The sequence below is a fragment of the Arctopsyche grandis genome, chromosome 11, assembly GCF_051622035.1.
Source record: "Arctopsyche grandis isolate Sample6627 chromosome 11, ASM5162203v2, whole genome shotgun sequence".
Classification (NCBI taxonomy): Eukaryota; Metazoa; Arthropoda; class Insecta; order Trichoptera; family Hydropsychidae; genus Arctopsyche; species Arctopsyche grandis.
The window spans coordinates 24,648,812-24,666,985 of NC_135365.1; the positions used below are offsets into that span (position 1 = coordinate 24,648,812).

The 18,174-nt window shown below is 31.2% G+C and overlaps 3 protein-coding genes across 3 annotated transcripts; all 3 read left to right on the plus strand.

Moving 5' to 3' along the window:
* The first annotated feature begins 320 nt into the window (after nt 1–320).
* On the plus strand, nt 321–1,460 carry LOC143918609 (uncharacterized). The gene is made up of 6 exons (XM_077440549.1): nt 321–418; nt 608–799; nt 887–1,013; nt 1,080–1,148; nt 1,211–1,300; nt 1,382–1,460. The coding sequence occupies exons 1-6, from the start codon at nt 321–323 to the stop codon at nt 1,436–1,438; spliced, it is 633 nt and encodes a 210-aa protein (XP_077296675.1). The 3' UTR covers nt 1,439–1,460.
* A 2,482-nt stretch (nt 1,461–3,942) lies between these two features.
* Nucleotides 3,943–4,801, plus strand: LOC143918610 (putative gustatory receptor 28b). Its single transcript, XM_077440550.1, has 4 exons — nt 3,943–4,230; nt 4,309–4,377; nt 4,518–4,607; nt 4,691–4,801. Exons 1-4 carry the CDS (start codon nt 3,943–3,945, stop codon nt 4,799–4,801), a joined length of 558 nt encoding a protein of 185 aa, XP_077296676.1.
* Nucleotides 4,802–9,169: 4,368 nt separating this feature from the next.
* On the plus strand, nt 9,170–10,033 carry LOC143918611 (putative gustatory receptor 28b). Its single transcript, XM_077440551.1, has 4 exons — nt 9,170–9,457; nt 9,537–9,605; nt 9,750–9,839; nt 9,923–10,033. The coding sequence occupies exons 1-4, from the start codon at nt 9,170–9,172 to the stop codon at nt 10,031–10,033; spliced, it is 558 nt and encodes a 185-aa protein (XP_077296677.1).
* The last annotated feature ends 8,141 nt before the right edge of the window (nt 10,034–18,174 follow it).

The following is an 18,174-nucleotide window of genomic DNA, read 5'->3' on the forward strand; positions in this document are numbered from 1 at the left end:
TTTTTGATAAAATATTCGAAACCAAAACAATATTAAACGCTTATTCTCCAGTCATATTCATTGGTAGATTGACTGGATTGGCACCGTTCATTTATACAATACAACAAGGCAACTCAAGCACCAAAATAAGCATTCCTCTTTTCATATATTCATGGACTTATCTCGCATTTTATTCGCACTGTGTATTTACAGTCACCTTCAATGTTGAAAGTATGGTACCTGTTGGCGAGAGTAACAATCTAAGCAGAATTGGAGATTTTTGTCGAATTCAACTTTCTTACTCGTTCATGCTACTTCTATACATATTGTCATATCATAGGATGAATTTATATCCAAGAATATTGGAAATATATGATCGTTTGGATTCTCTATTTAAAATCATTGATTTGAAAATCGACTACAGATATGTTAAGATCAGGTTTTGTTCAATTTTGTTGTCCCAATACCTGATTCAGGCCACTTATATGGGTGTGCATTTTTTCTTTGAGCATGTCACCCCTGGAACTCAGTCTCCTTCCTTTTCTCTGAGGATTTCCATGTACACACCTGCTGTAGTGACTGGTATTTTCCTTGCTATATATCTTTCGTTTATAAGTGTCGGTAATAGATATCTTGATTTATTAAACGAAGAAATCGAGACCACAGCCCGTACTAATAATTTAGACAGTAACGTGTCTACTTTGTCGTTGGGCGATGGATTAAAATATCATATTGTTAATAGAATGAAGATTACCGATAAGATATCATTATATTGGGAAATTTATAGTCAAATCTGCGAAGCTTGCAACTATATCAACAGGTCGTTCTCCGTGAAAGTTTTGGGAGTCATTTTATGTTCATTCATTTCATTAGTTTTCAATTTGTATAACTTGTTCACTCTAATCAGAGGGTTGAATGACGATTTGAACCGATCCTCGCATTATTCAATGTTCATATTTTCAATACATCAAATAATGTTGCAAATTATATCGATGACAATACCGGTTTTCATTTGCAATTGTAGTAAACTGAAGGTATTTTATTTAAATGAATTCTGAATGTGTTCTGAATTGATTATTGAAATGTATGAATAATTTTAGGCAAATAAAACCGCAGTTTTGATTAACAAGATGATGATGAATGAGTCAAATGACGCACTTGCAACAAAGGTGTGTATTATTTGTCGTCATAATATCTTCAGGCTTAAATATAACCATTTTTAAAAATTTAGTTGCATCAAATATCAACGCATATGTTGCATACGTCGCCGAACTTCTCAGCGTCTGGTTTATTTGCTATAGATAACTCTTTAATATTTACTGTGAGTATCTTACATTATTTTATGCATATGTACACTGTCAAGTAATCAATGATTCATTAGATGTAATGTCGCTCATTTCAGATCATAGGTGCCACAACAACATACTTGATTATTTTGATTCAATTTGCTGCAATGTAGTAGTTACAATTGACCACACATGAATGTTCTAGGTTTGATTAAATCCTTGAAATATGTATGTGATTAAAAATTATAAATATAATAAATGTTTTTTTTTTCTTCAAATTGTGTTCATAGTATTCTATGTTGTGTCGATGGTTCCGGAACCATTATTTATATTTAGTATTTACATAATTTGGAAGGAGGGGAGCTGAATGGATAAACAAATTTTCATTCCAGATTCAATAAAACCTATTAAAGGGGTATACAGTTTAATTTCAACTATACAATCTAGTTTTTTTTCATCATAAATCTCTTGAATTACATCATATACATATATAATATCAGAATCTGCTTACATACATATATGCGGCAACGCTCGCCTTACTACATATAATAGTCGTTTCGATTCGACTATTATATTATAAACAGTATCTCTCTTATTCATATTATGTTTACCTATATACATATGTATAAAAGTATTTGAAATGATTTGTTTCGAACGTTTCAGACGGACAAACTCATCGAAGTATGTGTGTTCTCGGCAAAACAAGACTTATTAAAGGGGTATACAATTTAATTTCAACTATTCAATCTAGTTTTTTTTTATCATAAATCTCTTGAATTACATCATATACATACATATATTATATCAGAATCTGTGTATATGCGGCAACGCTCTCTGTACTATAATAGTCGTTTCGATTCGACATACATACATACATATGTATGTACATTACAACTAAACCACTGTCAACAAAATGTAAGAATGTAATTACGAAAGAAAAAAACTTCTATATATACTGTTTGCTATTAATTTTCTTATAGGAAAATTAGTCTCTTGAGGGTTTAGTGCAATCTATTGAAAATTTATTTATTATTTTTTTTTTCTATTGGTGTTTTATATTGTTTATATTTATGTAGGTAGGTAGGTAGTTTTTACCATTTTTTTCATATTAAACAATTAAGTATAAATAATAAATTCAATATATTTAAAAGGTATGTATTTGAAAAAAAATCGACCGCGTGAGGATCAAACACAGCACCGACACATATGACAACATGCGATGATATTTCATCGGGTACAACACTAGCATACTCAGAGAAATGTAATAATAATATAAAGGCCCTTACGAATAAATAATTGTTGTCAATATTAAGCGGTACGTCTCTACATATAAATACGCTACAACGCAAGGAATACAATCGGATCAATTTACTTATAAAAATGTATCCCATGTTGTTTATTGTGTGTTTTTGAACGTATTGTGCAATTTTTACCGATGCTTGCCCATTTTGCGAGTAATATAAACAAACAGAGAAGTTTTTAACGCACATACATCGAGCACCAAGCATCAAATACGACTGATGCTAAAATTATTTAGGATTGTCTGTGGACAATCGTCACTTGACAACAATATGACGCCTAAAGCCACTTCTATTAATATAACATTTCTCTGAATATACTTCCATAATAATGATTATGAAAAATATTCTAGTTTTTTTGTCTTTTTTCTATGGAGGAAAGAGGTCAAGGCACTACTTATTATCTTTGATATAACAGAAATACTATCAATTAAATACATAATTTAATTTCAATTATAGTTTTGTTTAATTTCATAATGGATTCATTAGTATCGACCTTTTTATACTTATGGTATTTTTTATTTAGTAATGACTTTAATTGAATTATAATTATCATTTTACGGTGAATTTTTTATTCAGTTCTGTTAACCTATGTTTTAATATACACGACATCTAGAGTCACAGAAATGCTTCGAAGATGGATCCGCAAATTTACAAAAGCCGACACAGCACTAGACGCAATATCGCCAATTATATTTTTAAACCAATTGGCCGGCTTCCTTCCATTTGTCTTCAACATAAATCCTCCAAATTCACAAATGAAAATAAGCCTATTCTTATACATTTTGTCAATTACATTTGGTATGATCTACACATGTTGCACAATCAAAGTATCACTGTCTGGTGAAATGATTGTATCGGCTCGAAATTATTCTATGTTGCTTCGATTGGGTGATTATTCCCGCATTTACATCAGTTTCGTTATCATGATCATCACTGGATTATCACTGCAGTATAAAAATAAAACATACCTTAAAGTTTTTGATCTGTATGTCGGCATTGATTCCGGATTCCAAACCATCGATCACAAAATACAATACAGATTTTTAAAAATGCGATATATAGGATCTTTCTTTTTTCAAAACATTTTCAACTTAATAAATATTCTCTTTCACGCACATCTCACCAGCTCGTGGAAGGAGCCTCCTAGTTTTTCCATGATCATTGTAACTTATTGTCCTGGACTTTTTTTTGCTACCCTCTTAATAATCTTCACGTCTTTAATTAGAATTACAAATTTATATTTTAATGCAATGAGTGATATTTTAATTACTATTGCTCGAAAGCGATTCAAATACAGCTTTGACTGTTCAATACTATTGATAGATAATGTATTTAAAGATCATATTTGACAATTAAACCAGAGTACATCCAGAGAAATGTCTGATATACAGAAGATACACGAACTGTGGAAAATATACGATATGATCTGCGATGCTACAATTGGGATAAACGAATTATTCTCGTTTAAAGTATTAATCGTATTCACCGGCACATTCATATCGATCGTTTTCAATTTGTTCCACGCAATGATGTCTTTGACCGAGTTGAATGGGGAAGACGCCTCATTTCATACAATATTACTTGTGATGGCTTTGCACCATTGTTTGGTCTATTTATTGATAATGCTAGTACCAATTGCAGTCTGCAACGTATCTAAACAAGCTGTTAGAAATTTCAATATCATTTTTGACATGTATCTTAAATATTTTGTTTATTTTAATAGCTAGATCTTATAATTTCAGGCTAAAAATGTTGCAATATTAATAAACCAAATCATGATTCATGAATGGGATGTAAATTTGTCAACAAAGGTGAGTTAATTATATTGGTATCAAATAGTTTTGATTCCAATTGATAAGATTTGATTATGTGGAAGATAAAACAACATACTTATTTATGTTATGAAATGTGAAATGGTTTAGTACATATTCTTATTAAGCTTTAATTACAGTTGCATCATTTCTCAATGTACATGATTCACCGGAAACCAAATTACTCAGCTTCAGGATTGTGTGTTTTAGACAACTCTTTGCTTTTTACCGTAAGTAATACATTTAATACAATGTATTATATGACGTATCATAATTGTATGTATATATTAATTGCTATTTATATTATTTTTAGATAATTGGTGCTATTACTACATATATAGTAATATTAATACAATTCTCCACAATAAACTTCAATCCCAATGTTTTGAATTTCATAGTTTATGATAATACTACTCGATCATAATAAATATAAGTATTTACTAAACTTTGTAATGCCTTTTTCTTAATGTTAGAATAATAAAGAGTTCAAAAGTATATATATTTCAATTTGTACTAAATTTTCAGGGCAGTGGTTAAGCTAACTCTTAATGAGACGTAACGTCTACCATGAATTAAAATTTTTGGTTCAACTGATTGTCCGTTAATTCTGTCTAGTGTACACCCTTCTCAAGGAGAAATGTTTTAATTTCTGTCAATAAAGAAGCGAAACGTTTTTAAACGTTTCCTCTTGATAACCAACGTACCTTGTTATGTAGCAGATGTGCATACTCACTTTCTATTTTAACTAGCAAACACTCAAATCAAAGATAGGATATACTGTGTACAAAGATTTTAATATACTGTAATCTAAGCAAAAATATATATCGACACATTCCTGAAAATTTACCTCACTCTATTTCGATCACTGACGAAACAGTTGTTGAATGCTTGCCTAGTGACAAAACAAAGAGTTGTTATATAATTGAGTAAGCTCAGCTAAGCTAAACCGAATAATTAAATACTCATATATTGCATTAATATCTAATTGTCTCTTAATATAGGAATTAACCAGAAATTACATTGGCTACCATCGGACTGGGGTATGCTCAAGAGTGTGTCACGACATAAGGTCCAAAGCTATAAGATCCAACGACAAGGGCACCACGAAAGAAGATCCACCCGTTAGAATGCCCACCTGCTAAGTGATCCAGACAGTAAAAAGCCCAGATAATAAAACGTCCAACCGAAAAACATCCACCCTTTTAAAGGTCCAGCCACAAAAAGTCCGAAAACATAATATAAAGCATAGATAAAGTAATATTGTTTAATAAAACGCTCCATATTTACATAAATCGGATATCGAGTCAATTTGACTCGATACTCGATTGAATACTCGACGGGTTTAAATTTTTTAAAATTAATTTCCGAATATAATAATAATGTTTGATTAAATCATTGCAGCACCTGACATCGAGTCAGGATCGCAAACATTTATTTTTAAGCAGAGTTTCTAAACCGGGCAGCAATTTTTTTTTTCAAATAGTTTTTTTTAGCAATCCAAACTTTTACGTATGCAGGGCTCCTGAACTAAGGTTCGCAAATCGTCATTATGAAACTTTGCATTTGATAAAAATGAGCAATATGGCAAAGTATGAAAACGATCGGATTAGATATATGAGATATAAAAAATTACCACTAACACGAAAACCATGTGAAGTTAATAAGAGGTAAGTAAAAAATGGGAGATTCTTTGGTTTTCGATTTTTTCCCCAAAAATTATGTTTTCAAATCCTACGTATTCAGAGTTTCTCAACTGAGTTCCGCAAAAAATATTTCCTAAAAAGAGTAAAATCTTACGTATGAACGGATTCTAGACCAAGGTTCGCAAGCCCGTCTTCATGGGTTCTGCTATTCACTTTGTTTCACTTTGTGAACTATTGAAATTAGCTTAACCCTTTGGCTGCTACGAGGTTTTTCAATGTCCAAGCGAAAAATGCTAACATTTGTAATTATTTTGAAAAAAAAAAATATAATATTTTTATTACATACTTACTTCGCCGAACGCGCGTAATTTTTGAAATACTTTATATAAATTTTTAAGAAGCAGTTGTGGACTCGCGCTCTCTCTTTCTGTCTTGCTTTTACATGCGTGCGTACGAAAGAGATACCTACATATATACACTTAATAAGTTTTGACGATTGTTTTCCCGACGCATTATTTTTTTCAATAATCTATTTTTAGACATCGATGTCTCTTTACAACATGCAATACATATGAAACAGGTAGCGGTCTTTTTCTCTTTCTTTCTTGGTTTTAATTGTTTACGTGTGAGCGAGACACACAAGGATGCGAAGTTTCAAATAATCAAATAATTTTTCAACATGTATCATAAACATTTTGTATGCATTTCAGTTGCATTTGATTGATTGCACGAATTCGTGACGTCTCGTGACCTATATAATTGAAAGCGGATTTCTATTGTTTTTTGTTACTATTCCATTTATTTTAGCTCTGCAAAATGATAACGGTCAGTGAAAGTGACGAAAGCGAAATAATAGCTCCTCGCCGAGGAACTCGACAAATCAGCAGCTCTGATTCTGAAAATGAATTTATCGACAATAATCAATTCCCAAGTAATAACTCCTTATATGACAACGAACCCGAAATTGACATTGATTATGAACCCGAAATTGACTCTGATGATGAACCCGAAATTGAAGAAGCATTTACCGAAGTATTTTTGGATCAAGATTTATCCGATAATCCTCAACTACCACCATTTGTAGAAATCCCGGGCCCGAAATATCCACCACCAACTGATGCGTTGCCAATTTCGTACTTCAATTTATTTTTTACCGAAGAATTATGGCAGATTATTGTTATGGAAAGTAATCGATATGCCCAACAATATATCGATTCTAACACTTTGTCTCTTCATTCAAGAGTGAAAAAATGGCATCCGACAACAGTGGGAGAAATGAAAGCTTTTTTTGCTATAATCATGGAAATGGGTCTTACTGTAAGACCAAATATATTATCATACTGGTCCACAAATTCTAGATGCATTCCGTGGTTCGGAAAAATGATGGCAAGGGACAGATTTATACTTTTGCTAAAATTTTTACATTTTACGAATAATGCAAATTTGTATCCTTCCCAACATTTGTTAACTTTTTCGGGCGGAACAAACGAACATAAACGAAATAAAATCATTTTGAATTTTATCCCATTATCTATGTTTTCGTTATAGAACTGGGATAAACCCAGTTCTTTCATTTTTTTCATAATGTTTTGCTGTAGATGAAAAAAACAGCCCGTCATTTGAGCATTTGTCCATTGAGTATAACAGTTATCGCTAAATATCGATGGTAGTATTAATGTGCGCGCGCAGAATACGGGAGGAAAAGCATGTTCCTCTTGTTCCTGTTGTATCCTGCTCGCGCAAATTAATTGAGTATGTACGTGAGTATGTACCGTTTACCATGCACCATTTTTTTTTTGATCTTTCGACTTAAGATCTTTCGATTTTCGATCTTTGTCTTCCGATATTTGTTTTTTTCCGTAATTTAACATTCTGTCTCGTCACGTAGACCCATAAAAATCTGCCTACCTATGTAGTAGGTAGGCAGATTTTGCCATTTTTTTTTCATATTAAACAATTAAATATAAATATTAAGGAATTTGAAAAAATTCGACCGCGAGCGGATCGAACACAGGACCAGCACCTATCTTTTAATTGTTTCTTTATTTGATAACTTAATATGCCAACATCGATGCGATGATATTTCATCGGGTACAACACTAATACTACCACAATAATGATTATGAAAAAAAATTCTATTGTTTTTTCTTTTTTTTTGAGGAAAGAGGGAGGGGACAAGGCACTACTTATTATCTCGAAGATAGCAGAAATACTAATAATTTCAATTAAAATATATAATAATTTTGATTAATTTCATAATGGATTAATTAGTATCGATTTTTTATTTTTTATATAGTAATTACTTTAATTGAATTATAATTATCATTCTACTGTGAATATTTTATTCAGTTTTGTTAACCTATGCTCTAATATAAACGACATCAAGAGTCACAGAAATGCTACGAAGATGGATCCGCAAATTTACAAAAGCCGACACAGCACTAGACGCAATATCGCCGATTATATTTTTAAGCCAATTGGCCGGCTTCCTTCCATTTGTCTTCAACATAAATCCTCCAAATTCACAAATGAAAATAAGCGTATTCTTATACATCTTGTCCATTGCACTTGGTATGATCTACACATGTTGCACAATCAAAGTATTACTGTCTGGTGAAATGATTGTATCGGCTCGAAATTATTCTATGTTTCTTCGATTGGGTGGTTATTTCCGCATTTACATCAGTTTCGTTATCATGATCATCACTGGATTATCACTGCAGTATAGAAATAAAACATACCTTAAAGTTTTTGATGTGTATGTCGGCATTGATTCCGGATTTCAAACCATCGGTCACAAAATACAATACACATTTTTAAAAATGCGATATATAGGATCTTTCTTTTTTCAAAACATTTTCAACTTAATATATATTCTCTTTCACGCACACCTCACCAGCTCGTGGAAGGAGCCTCCTAGTTTTTCCATGATCATTGTAACTTATTGTCCTGGACTTTTTTTTGCTACCCTCTTATCAATTTTCACCTCTTTAATTAGAATGTCAAATTTATATTTTAACGCAATGAGTGATATTTTAACGACTATTGCTCGAAAGCGATTCAAATACAGCTTTGACTGTTCAATACTACTGATAGATAATGTATTGAAAGATCGAATTCGACAATTAAACCAGAGTACACTCGGAGAGATGTCCGATATACAGAAAATACACGAGCTGTGGAAAATATACGATATGATCTGCGATGCTACGATTGGGATAAATGAATTATTCTCGTTTAAAGTATTGATCATATTCACGGGCACGTTCATATCGATCGTTTTCAATTTGTTTCACGCCATGATGTCTTTGACCGAGTTGAACGGCGAAGACGCCTCATTTCATACAATATTACTTGTGTTGGCTTTACACCATTGTATTATGTATTTATTGATAATGCTAGTACCAATTGCAGTCTGCAATGGATCTAAGCAAATTGTGAGAAATTAAAAAATCTTTTTTGACTTGTATCTTCAATATTTTGTTTATTTTAATAGCTAGGATCTTACACTTTCAGATTAAAAATTTTGCAATATTAATAAACCAACTCATGGTTCATGAATGGGATGTAAATTTGTCAGCAAAGGTCAGTTAATTATATTGGTATCAAATAGTTTTGATTCCAATTGATGAGATTTGATTATGTGGAAGATAAAACAATATACACACTTACATATTTTATTTTGTGTGAAATGGTTTGGTACATATTCTTATTAAGCTTTAATTACAGTTGCATCATTTCTCTATGTACATGATTCACCGGAAACCAAATTACTCAGCTTCAGGATTGTGTGTTTTAGACAACTCTTTGCTTTTTACCGTAAGTAATACATTTAATACAATGTATTATATGACGTATCATAATTGTATGTATATATTAATTGCTATTTATATTATTTTTAGATAATTGGTGCTATTACTACATATATAGTAATATTAATGCAATTCTCCACAATAAACTCCAATACCAATGTTTTGAATTTCATAGTTTCTGATAATACTACTCGATCATAATAAATATAAGTATTTACTAAACTTTGTAATGCCTTTTTCTTACTGTTAGAATAATAAAGAGAATAATTCTGTCTAGTGTACACCCTTCTCAAGGAGAAATGTTTTAATTTCTGTCAATAAAGAAGCGAAACGTTTTTAAACGTTTCCTATTGATAACCAACCAGGGTTGTAGAATAGCCGGTACGGCGTCCCGCTACTATTTATCAGCACCGGTACGCGACCCGCCATAAAAAATTTCAAAAATCAAAATAGTATAAAACTTTAATTACCACTTTTGAAATATATTTTTCACCCAAGCTTGATGAGAAAGATCTCTGTCGTGCATAAAAATGCTGTCAGGATCAAGGATACCACATGTGAGGCACCAGATGTGTCTTTAGCACATTTTAATATTGGTCCCCATTCATGGACCCATTAACGAAATAAATGGGCTCTGGACCGTTTTTTTCGTTTATGACGGCTCAAACCATTGTCTAGGGTGGACGTTCAGTTGTACTATCGATACATGAGGGTAGGTAGGTACATAGTTCTCAAATTAATTAACAAACAAACGCCTTTGTGCCATGAACTGAATGATACATTCATCACTCGAAGATTGCTTTGAGGATACATTTGATGCATTTCTTGCATTATGCAAAAAAAGGGTCTGATTTTTTTTGCATGATCACGAATAGTTACGCAATAAATTAAGGAGTAATGGGTGCGTATAAAAAAAAAGCATTCGGTAGATATGTGAAAAATGTGAACGTTGGTAAATAAAAACGATGTCAATGTAGATGAACTCTGGAAGTTATTATACATATGTAGTTTTCTGAGTTTGTCACTAATCTTTGTTAAATTAAAGTAATAATGAATTGCATGTTTCTAATTTTTCTTTTTATTTGTAGTATCGTTATGTTTACTAATTTTTAATACCATTCCAGCTTCTAAATTAACTTCCCTTTTCCATTTGTTTCCTTTCCTGGTAAGGTGTTGGGCTTCCACCTTTTCGTGGTCCTCACCGAACAATACTTTTAAATCACCTTTAAAAGTACTGACAAAGAAGAGTCTTCCGGCATGTAGCGTTTTCGACCTTAGAGTCATTTAAGTAGAGTCGAAATTAATTATGTAAAAATGCATGTATTGTAAAAATTGTAAAAAAAATTGCAAAAAAAAACCTCAAAATTTAGCTCTACACCACTGTAACCAACGTACCTTGTTATGTAGCAGAAGATGTGCGTACTCGCTTTTTATTTCAACTAGCAAACACTCAAATCAAAGATAAGATATACTATATTTGCAAAGATTTTAATATACCTACTGTAATCTAAGCAAAAATATATATCGACATATTCCTGAAAATTTACCTCACTCTATTTCGATCACTGACGAAACAGTTGTTGCATGCTTGCCTAGTGACAAAGCAAATAGTTGTTATATAATTGAGTAAGCTAAGCCAAGCTTAACCGAATAATTAAATACTCATATATTGCATTAATACCTAATTGTCTCTTAATATAGGTATTATCCAGAAATTACATTGGCTACCATCGGACTGGGGTATGCTCAAGAGATTGTCGAATAGACAAACATTTTCCTATTCACTTGAATATTTTAAAACAATGTTATCTCTCGGTTCAGCCATAGGATTATTCAATGAGGATAGTAATGAGGTGGTGGATGGATATGTAGAAACCATTCGAGGTGCTTTACATGCGCTCTTTATAAAAAAAGTATGTTATCATTCAACTCTTATATATGCACATGCATACATATGTACATATGTATGTACTTTCTGTGTTAATTCTTATTTTTATCTAAATATAAATTTTTATTTTTGAAGACACTGGCTCAACTCTTAATTTAGGTTATGAGTAGAAAATTGACAAATTGTAATATTGATGACTTTCTGGCTTACATATGTCACCGTGACTAAATCTGAATATATGGATTTACTTTAAAAATCTGGTTTTCAGTTTAAAAATTATGTAATTCGACTTTCTTGGCTTTGTACGAACATACATAGCACATACTATCCCTTATCGCGGTCAATACACTCTCATACTCCCTCGTCAGACAGATGCCCGAACTCCTCTGGAATGCGCTCCTATTCAAGAGAAACACACCACGGCCCCTAGACAAGGACAACTAAACAATTTAAAAATGGAAATAGGGACATTAAGGAGATCGCACGAAAATAACATGATGATATCCCGAAGTCGATGGCGGGAAAAAACGACAAAAACAACGGGTTTCTTTCGGAAAATTACCTGTTTCAACCCCTTGACCATCACGAAGGTCCTTCTTTGTGTATGGTTGGATTTTTCTGAAGTGATACATTGTGAATTGCTTGAACCCGGTCCAACCGTTAAGTTTTTCAATGAAAAATCAAAGAACTATTTCAAAAAAGCCTTTACACTGGCGTATAAATGGTGTATACAGGCTCGTGATAGAAAATGATGGAAATTATTTTGTTGATTAGTATTTAAGTTTTTTGATGAATAAATCTTTTTCACTAGAAAAAAATTTTTTGACTACTTTCCGTACCCCTAATATTATATTATATCATTATATGTATTGATTTATCAAGGTAATAGACCGTTCGGGATAATCCACGTCATTCAAAAAACTAGCAAATACATACCTAGGTTCATTTAAAAAAGTTCCATAATATAATATATAGGAATAAATAAACTTCTACAATCAAACAAAAATAATCTTCATAAAAATAATGTTCTATCTCCTTAAAAGAAAAGAAAAGAAAATTTTAGAATCGTCATCAAAAAAATTGTATCTGAATAATACAATACATATGTATTCTTCAGTCAACATTACATTTTTGAAATTTTTATAATCTCATCGTTGAAATAGTGTATTTCTAAAATGATCCATCATATTTTTACAGTGTAAACACATCTATTTTATAATCATATTAATTAATATTTGTACTTATAAAATATTTAAAATTACAGTTGCATGAATTTTCATTATATTAGATTTGCAGAACACCAAGCCATTCAGCTTCAGGAATATGCGCTCTAGACAACACTTTACTATTTACTGTTAGTATGTTTGTAATCGAATGTAATAATTTTACATAATAATTTATAAGTTAGCATTAAAATAATTTACATTTGATATTAGATTATCGAAGCAATGAAGACATATATAGTAATATTAATACAATTCTCTACAATAAATTTCAATCCAAAAAATATGGATTATATTGTTTCTGATGGTTTGAATCAATCATAATTTAAAAAGTTCTGGTTCCTAATTATGTAGACAAAACCTTCAATGGGCTCCATTTGATTCAAACCGTATTGAATATTTCTAACCTCAAATGTGATAGATTACTGTGTTGATATATTGACAATATAATAACAAACATGGTTTGAATTTGATGTTTTTTACAAACAACTTCCCATTATAGACGAACATTATACTATAATTATCTTACTAAATGTGTGTTTGTCATAGTTATGTAAATTAATATAAAATAAAATTTATGACTTGTAATTGACAAATAAAAGACCAGAAATCAAAATATCACTCCAAAACCACCAAAATACAGGTGCACTATTCAAACATGTTTATAAGAAGCATTCTGAATTGATTATTGAAATGTATGGATAGTTTTAGGCAAATAAAACCACAGTTTTGATTAACAAGATAACGATGAATGAGTCAAATGACGCACTTTTGATATTTGTTATCATAATATGTTTAGACTTAAATATAACTATTTTTTACTAATTTAAAAATTTAATTGCATCAAATATTAGTTGCATACGTCGCCAAACTTCTCAGCGTCTGGTTTGTTTGCTATAGATAACACTTTAATGTTTACTGTGAGTATCTTACACTCTTTTATGCATAGGTACACTGTTAAGTATTCAATGATTCATATTAAGATGTAATTTCGCTCATTTCAGATCATATGTGCTACAACAACATACTCAATTATTTTGATTCAATTTGCTGCAATGTAGTAGTTACAATTAACCACCCATGATTGTTCTAGGTTTGATTCAATCCTTGAAATATGTATGTGATTAAAGATTATAAATATAATTAATGTTTTTTTTTTTAAATTTTATTTAATTGTCTATAAAAACATGCAATAGGTACTACCTACCTACATATAAAAAACCGGTCTCCGTGACGAGACAGAATGTTAAATTACAGAAAACGCAAATATCGGAAGGCAAAGATCGAAAATCGAAAGATCTTAAGGCGAAAGATCAAAAAAAAAATGGTGCATTGGAAACGGTACATACTCACTTAATTTGCGCGAGCAGGATACAACAGGAACAAGAGGAACAGGCTTTTCCTCCAGTATTAATGTGCGCGTGCAGAATACGGGAGGAAAAGCATGTTCCTCTTGTTCCTGTTGTATCCTGCTCGCGCAAATTAAGTGAGTATGTACGTGAGTATGTACCGTTTACCATGCACCATTTTTTTTTGATCTTTCGACTTAAGATCTTTCGATTTTCGATCTTTGCCTTCCGATATTTGTGTTTTCTGTAATTTAACATTCTGTCTCGTCACGTAGACCCATAAAAAACTGCCTACCTACTACATAGGTAGACAGATTTTACCATTTTTTTTTTCATATTAAACAATTAAATATAAATATTAAATTAAACATATTTAAAAGGAATTTGAAAAAATTCGACCGCGAGCGGATCGAACACAGGACCAACACCTATATTTTAATTATTTCTTTATTTGATAACTTAATATGCCAACACCCATGCGATGATATTTCATCGGGTACAACACTAATACTTCCACAATAATGATTATGAAAAAAAATTCTAATGTTTTTTCTTTTTTTTTTGAGGAAAGAGGGAGGGGACAAGGCACTACTTATTATCTCGAAGATAGCAGAAATACTAATAATTTCAATTAAAATACATAATAATTTTGATTAATTTCATAATGGATTAATTACATAGTATCGATTTTCTATTTTTTATATAGTAATTACTTTAATTGAATTATAATTATCATTCTACTGTGAATATTTTATTCAGTTTTGTTAACCTATGCTCTAATATAAACGACATCAAGAGTCACAGAAATGCTACGAAGATGGATCCGCAAATTTACAAAAGCCGACACAGCACTAGACGCAATATCGCCGATTATATTTTTAAGCCAATTGGCCGGCTTCCTTCCATTTGTCTTCAACATAAATCCTCCAAATTCACAAATGAAAATAAGCGTATTCTTATACATCTTGTCCATTGCATTTGGTATGATCTACACATGTTGCACAATCAAAGTATTACTCTCTGGTGAAATGATTGTATCGGCTCGAAATTATTCTATGTTTCTTCGATTGGGTGGTTATTTCCGCATTTACATCAGTTTCGTTATCATGATCATCACTGGATTATCACTGCAGTATAGAAATAAAACATACCTTAAAGTTTTTGATCTGTATGTCGGCATTGATTCCGGATTTCAAACCATCGGTCACAAAATACAATACACATTTTTAAAAATGCGATATATAGGATCTTTCTTTTTTCAAAACATTTTCAACTTAATATATATTCTCTTTCAAGCACATCTCACCAGCTCGTGGAAGGAGCCTCCTAGTTTTTCCATGATCATTGTAACTTATTGTCCTGGACTTTTTTTTGCTACCCTCTTATCAATTTTCACCTCTTTAATTATAATGTCAAATTTATATTTTAACGCAATGAGTGATATTTTAACGACTATTGCTCGAAAGCGATTCAAATACAGCTTTGACTGTTCAATACTACTGATAGATAATGTATTGAAAGATCGAATTCGACAATTAAACCAGAGTACACTCGGAGAGATGTCCGATATACAGAAAATACACGAGCTGTGGAAAATATACGATATGATCTGCGATGCTACGATTGGGATAAATGAATTATTCTCGTTTAAAGTATTGATCATATTCACGGGCACGTTCATATCGATCGTTTTCAATTTGTTTCACGCCATGATGTCTTTGACTGAGTTGAACGGCGAAGACGCCTCATTTCATACAATATTACTTGTGTTGGCTTTACGCCATTGTATTATGTATTTATTGATAATGCTAGTACCAATTGCAGTCTGCAATGGATCTAAGCAAATTGTGAGAAATTAAAAAATCATTTTTGACTTGTATCTTCAATATTTTCTTTATTTTAATAGCTAGGATCTTACACTTTCAGGTTAAAAATTTTGCAATATTAATAAACCAAATCATGGTTCATGAATGGGATGTAAATTTGTCAGCAAAGGTCAGTTAATTTTATTGGTATCAAATAGTTTTGATTCCAATTGATGAGATTTGATTATGTGGAAGATAAAACAATATACATACTTACATATTTTATTTTATGTGAAATGGTTTGGTACATATTCTTATTAAGCTTTAATTACAGTTGCATCATTTCTCAATATACATGATTCACCGGAAACCAAATTACTCAGCTTCAGGATTGTGTGTTTTAGACAACTCTTTGCTTTTTACCGTAAGTAATACATTTAATACAATGTATAACGTATCATAATTGTATCTATGTATTAATTGCTATTTATATTATTTTTAGATAATTGGTGCTATTACTACATATATAGTAATATTAATGCAATTCTCCACAATAAACTTCAATCCCAATGTTTTGAATTTCATAGTTTCTGATAATACTACTCGATCATAATACATATAAGTATTTACTTATATTTATTACGTATTTAATAAACTTTGTAATGTCTTTTTCTTATTGTTAGAATAATAAATAGTTCAAAAGTAAATATATTTCAATTTAAACTAAATTTTCGGTTAAGGCAAGGTTAACTTATTAGTCAACAGAGCTTATTAGTCAAATTTCAACAGTACAACGATTGAGATTTCATTCGAGAGCTAAATTTCTTTAACTTAAACTATATATGTACATAGGTTCACTGTTTATTAAAATGAAAGTTTTAAGTTTTAATTAAACTATATGAACACTGAATAAAACTCGATATTATACTTAAAAATAATCTTATTTATTAATACAAATTAAATTGTGATCATGACAATGATTGAAAAACACTTAATGTAAACAATGGCCTCTCCTTGGAAATTTGTAGTAAGTCAGGTTTATATGTTGTTGTTCTTAATTTTAGTCATGATTCCAGGTTCTCGTCAATAAGACGACTTCTCAGTTTACTTTTGATAAGGTTCATGCTTGAAAAATATTGTTCGCATGAATATGTAGAACCGAAAAGGGAAAGAATAGTAAACGCTAGTTCACATTTTTCTCCAATATTTCCATATCAACACTAAGGCGTTCAAATTTAGAGCGCCATAATTCTTTGTTTTTTAAATCCACCAATTGCATTTCAATTTGCCAGTGTCAACATTAAAGGTAGAACATTTTAATTCGGTTACAGTTGCATTAAGAGGTTTTTTAAAAGCTAGCGTCGCTTTGCTGTTTCTGAATTCCTGAAACGTGTTGAGAAAAGCTTCCCTCATATTTAAAATTATTGTTTTGAAATAGAAAAACTAGAATTATTTTCTTGGCGATGTTTCAGCAGGCATGAATGAAAGTTTCTCTTTCAAAATCTTGAAATTTTGTTTTCGAATGAAACAACTTCTTCTAACATCGAAAAAATTGTATTTCCAGTCCCTTGTAGTTTACGATTAAGCTGATTTAGATGAGACGTAACGTTTACCATGAAATAATTTTATTGGATCCACTGATTGTCCGTTAGTTCTGGATAGTGTACCCCCTTCTCAAGGAGAAATATTTTAATTTCTGTTAATAAGGAAGCGATACGTTTTAAATCGTTTCCTCTTGATAACCAACGTACCTTGTTATGCAGCAGAAGATTATTACAACTAAAAATTATTTAAATCGGCGATGATCAAGAGCATTAGGTTTAATGGAGTTAATAATCTTAATCATCAATTCCATAACTTTGCAAATTTCTTCTGGAAATTTCTGCGCACAAAGCGCTTCTTGATGTACCTCGTGATTCATTTTTCCTTTAAAAATAGCAAAAAACCCTTTACTTATGCCGGTCATAACATTTGACCCGTCTGCTGAAATTGATACAATTTTAGAGCACTTTCACTAAAGAGTCGCATGCGGCTCGCGAGCTACGGTTTGTCGACCCATGGGTAGAGGAAATATGAA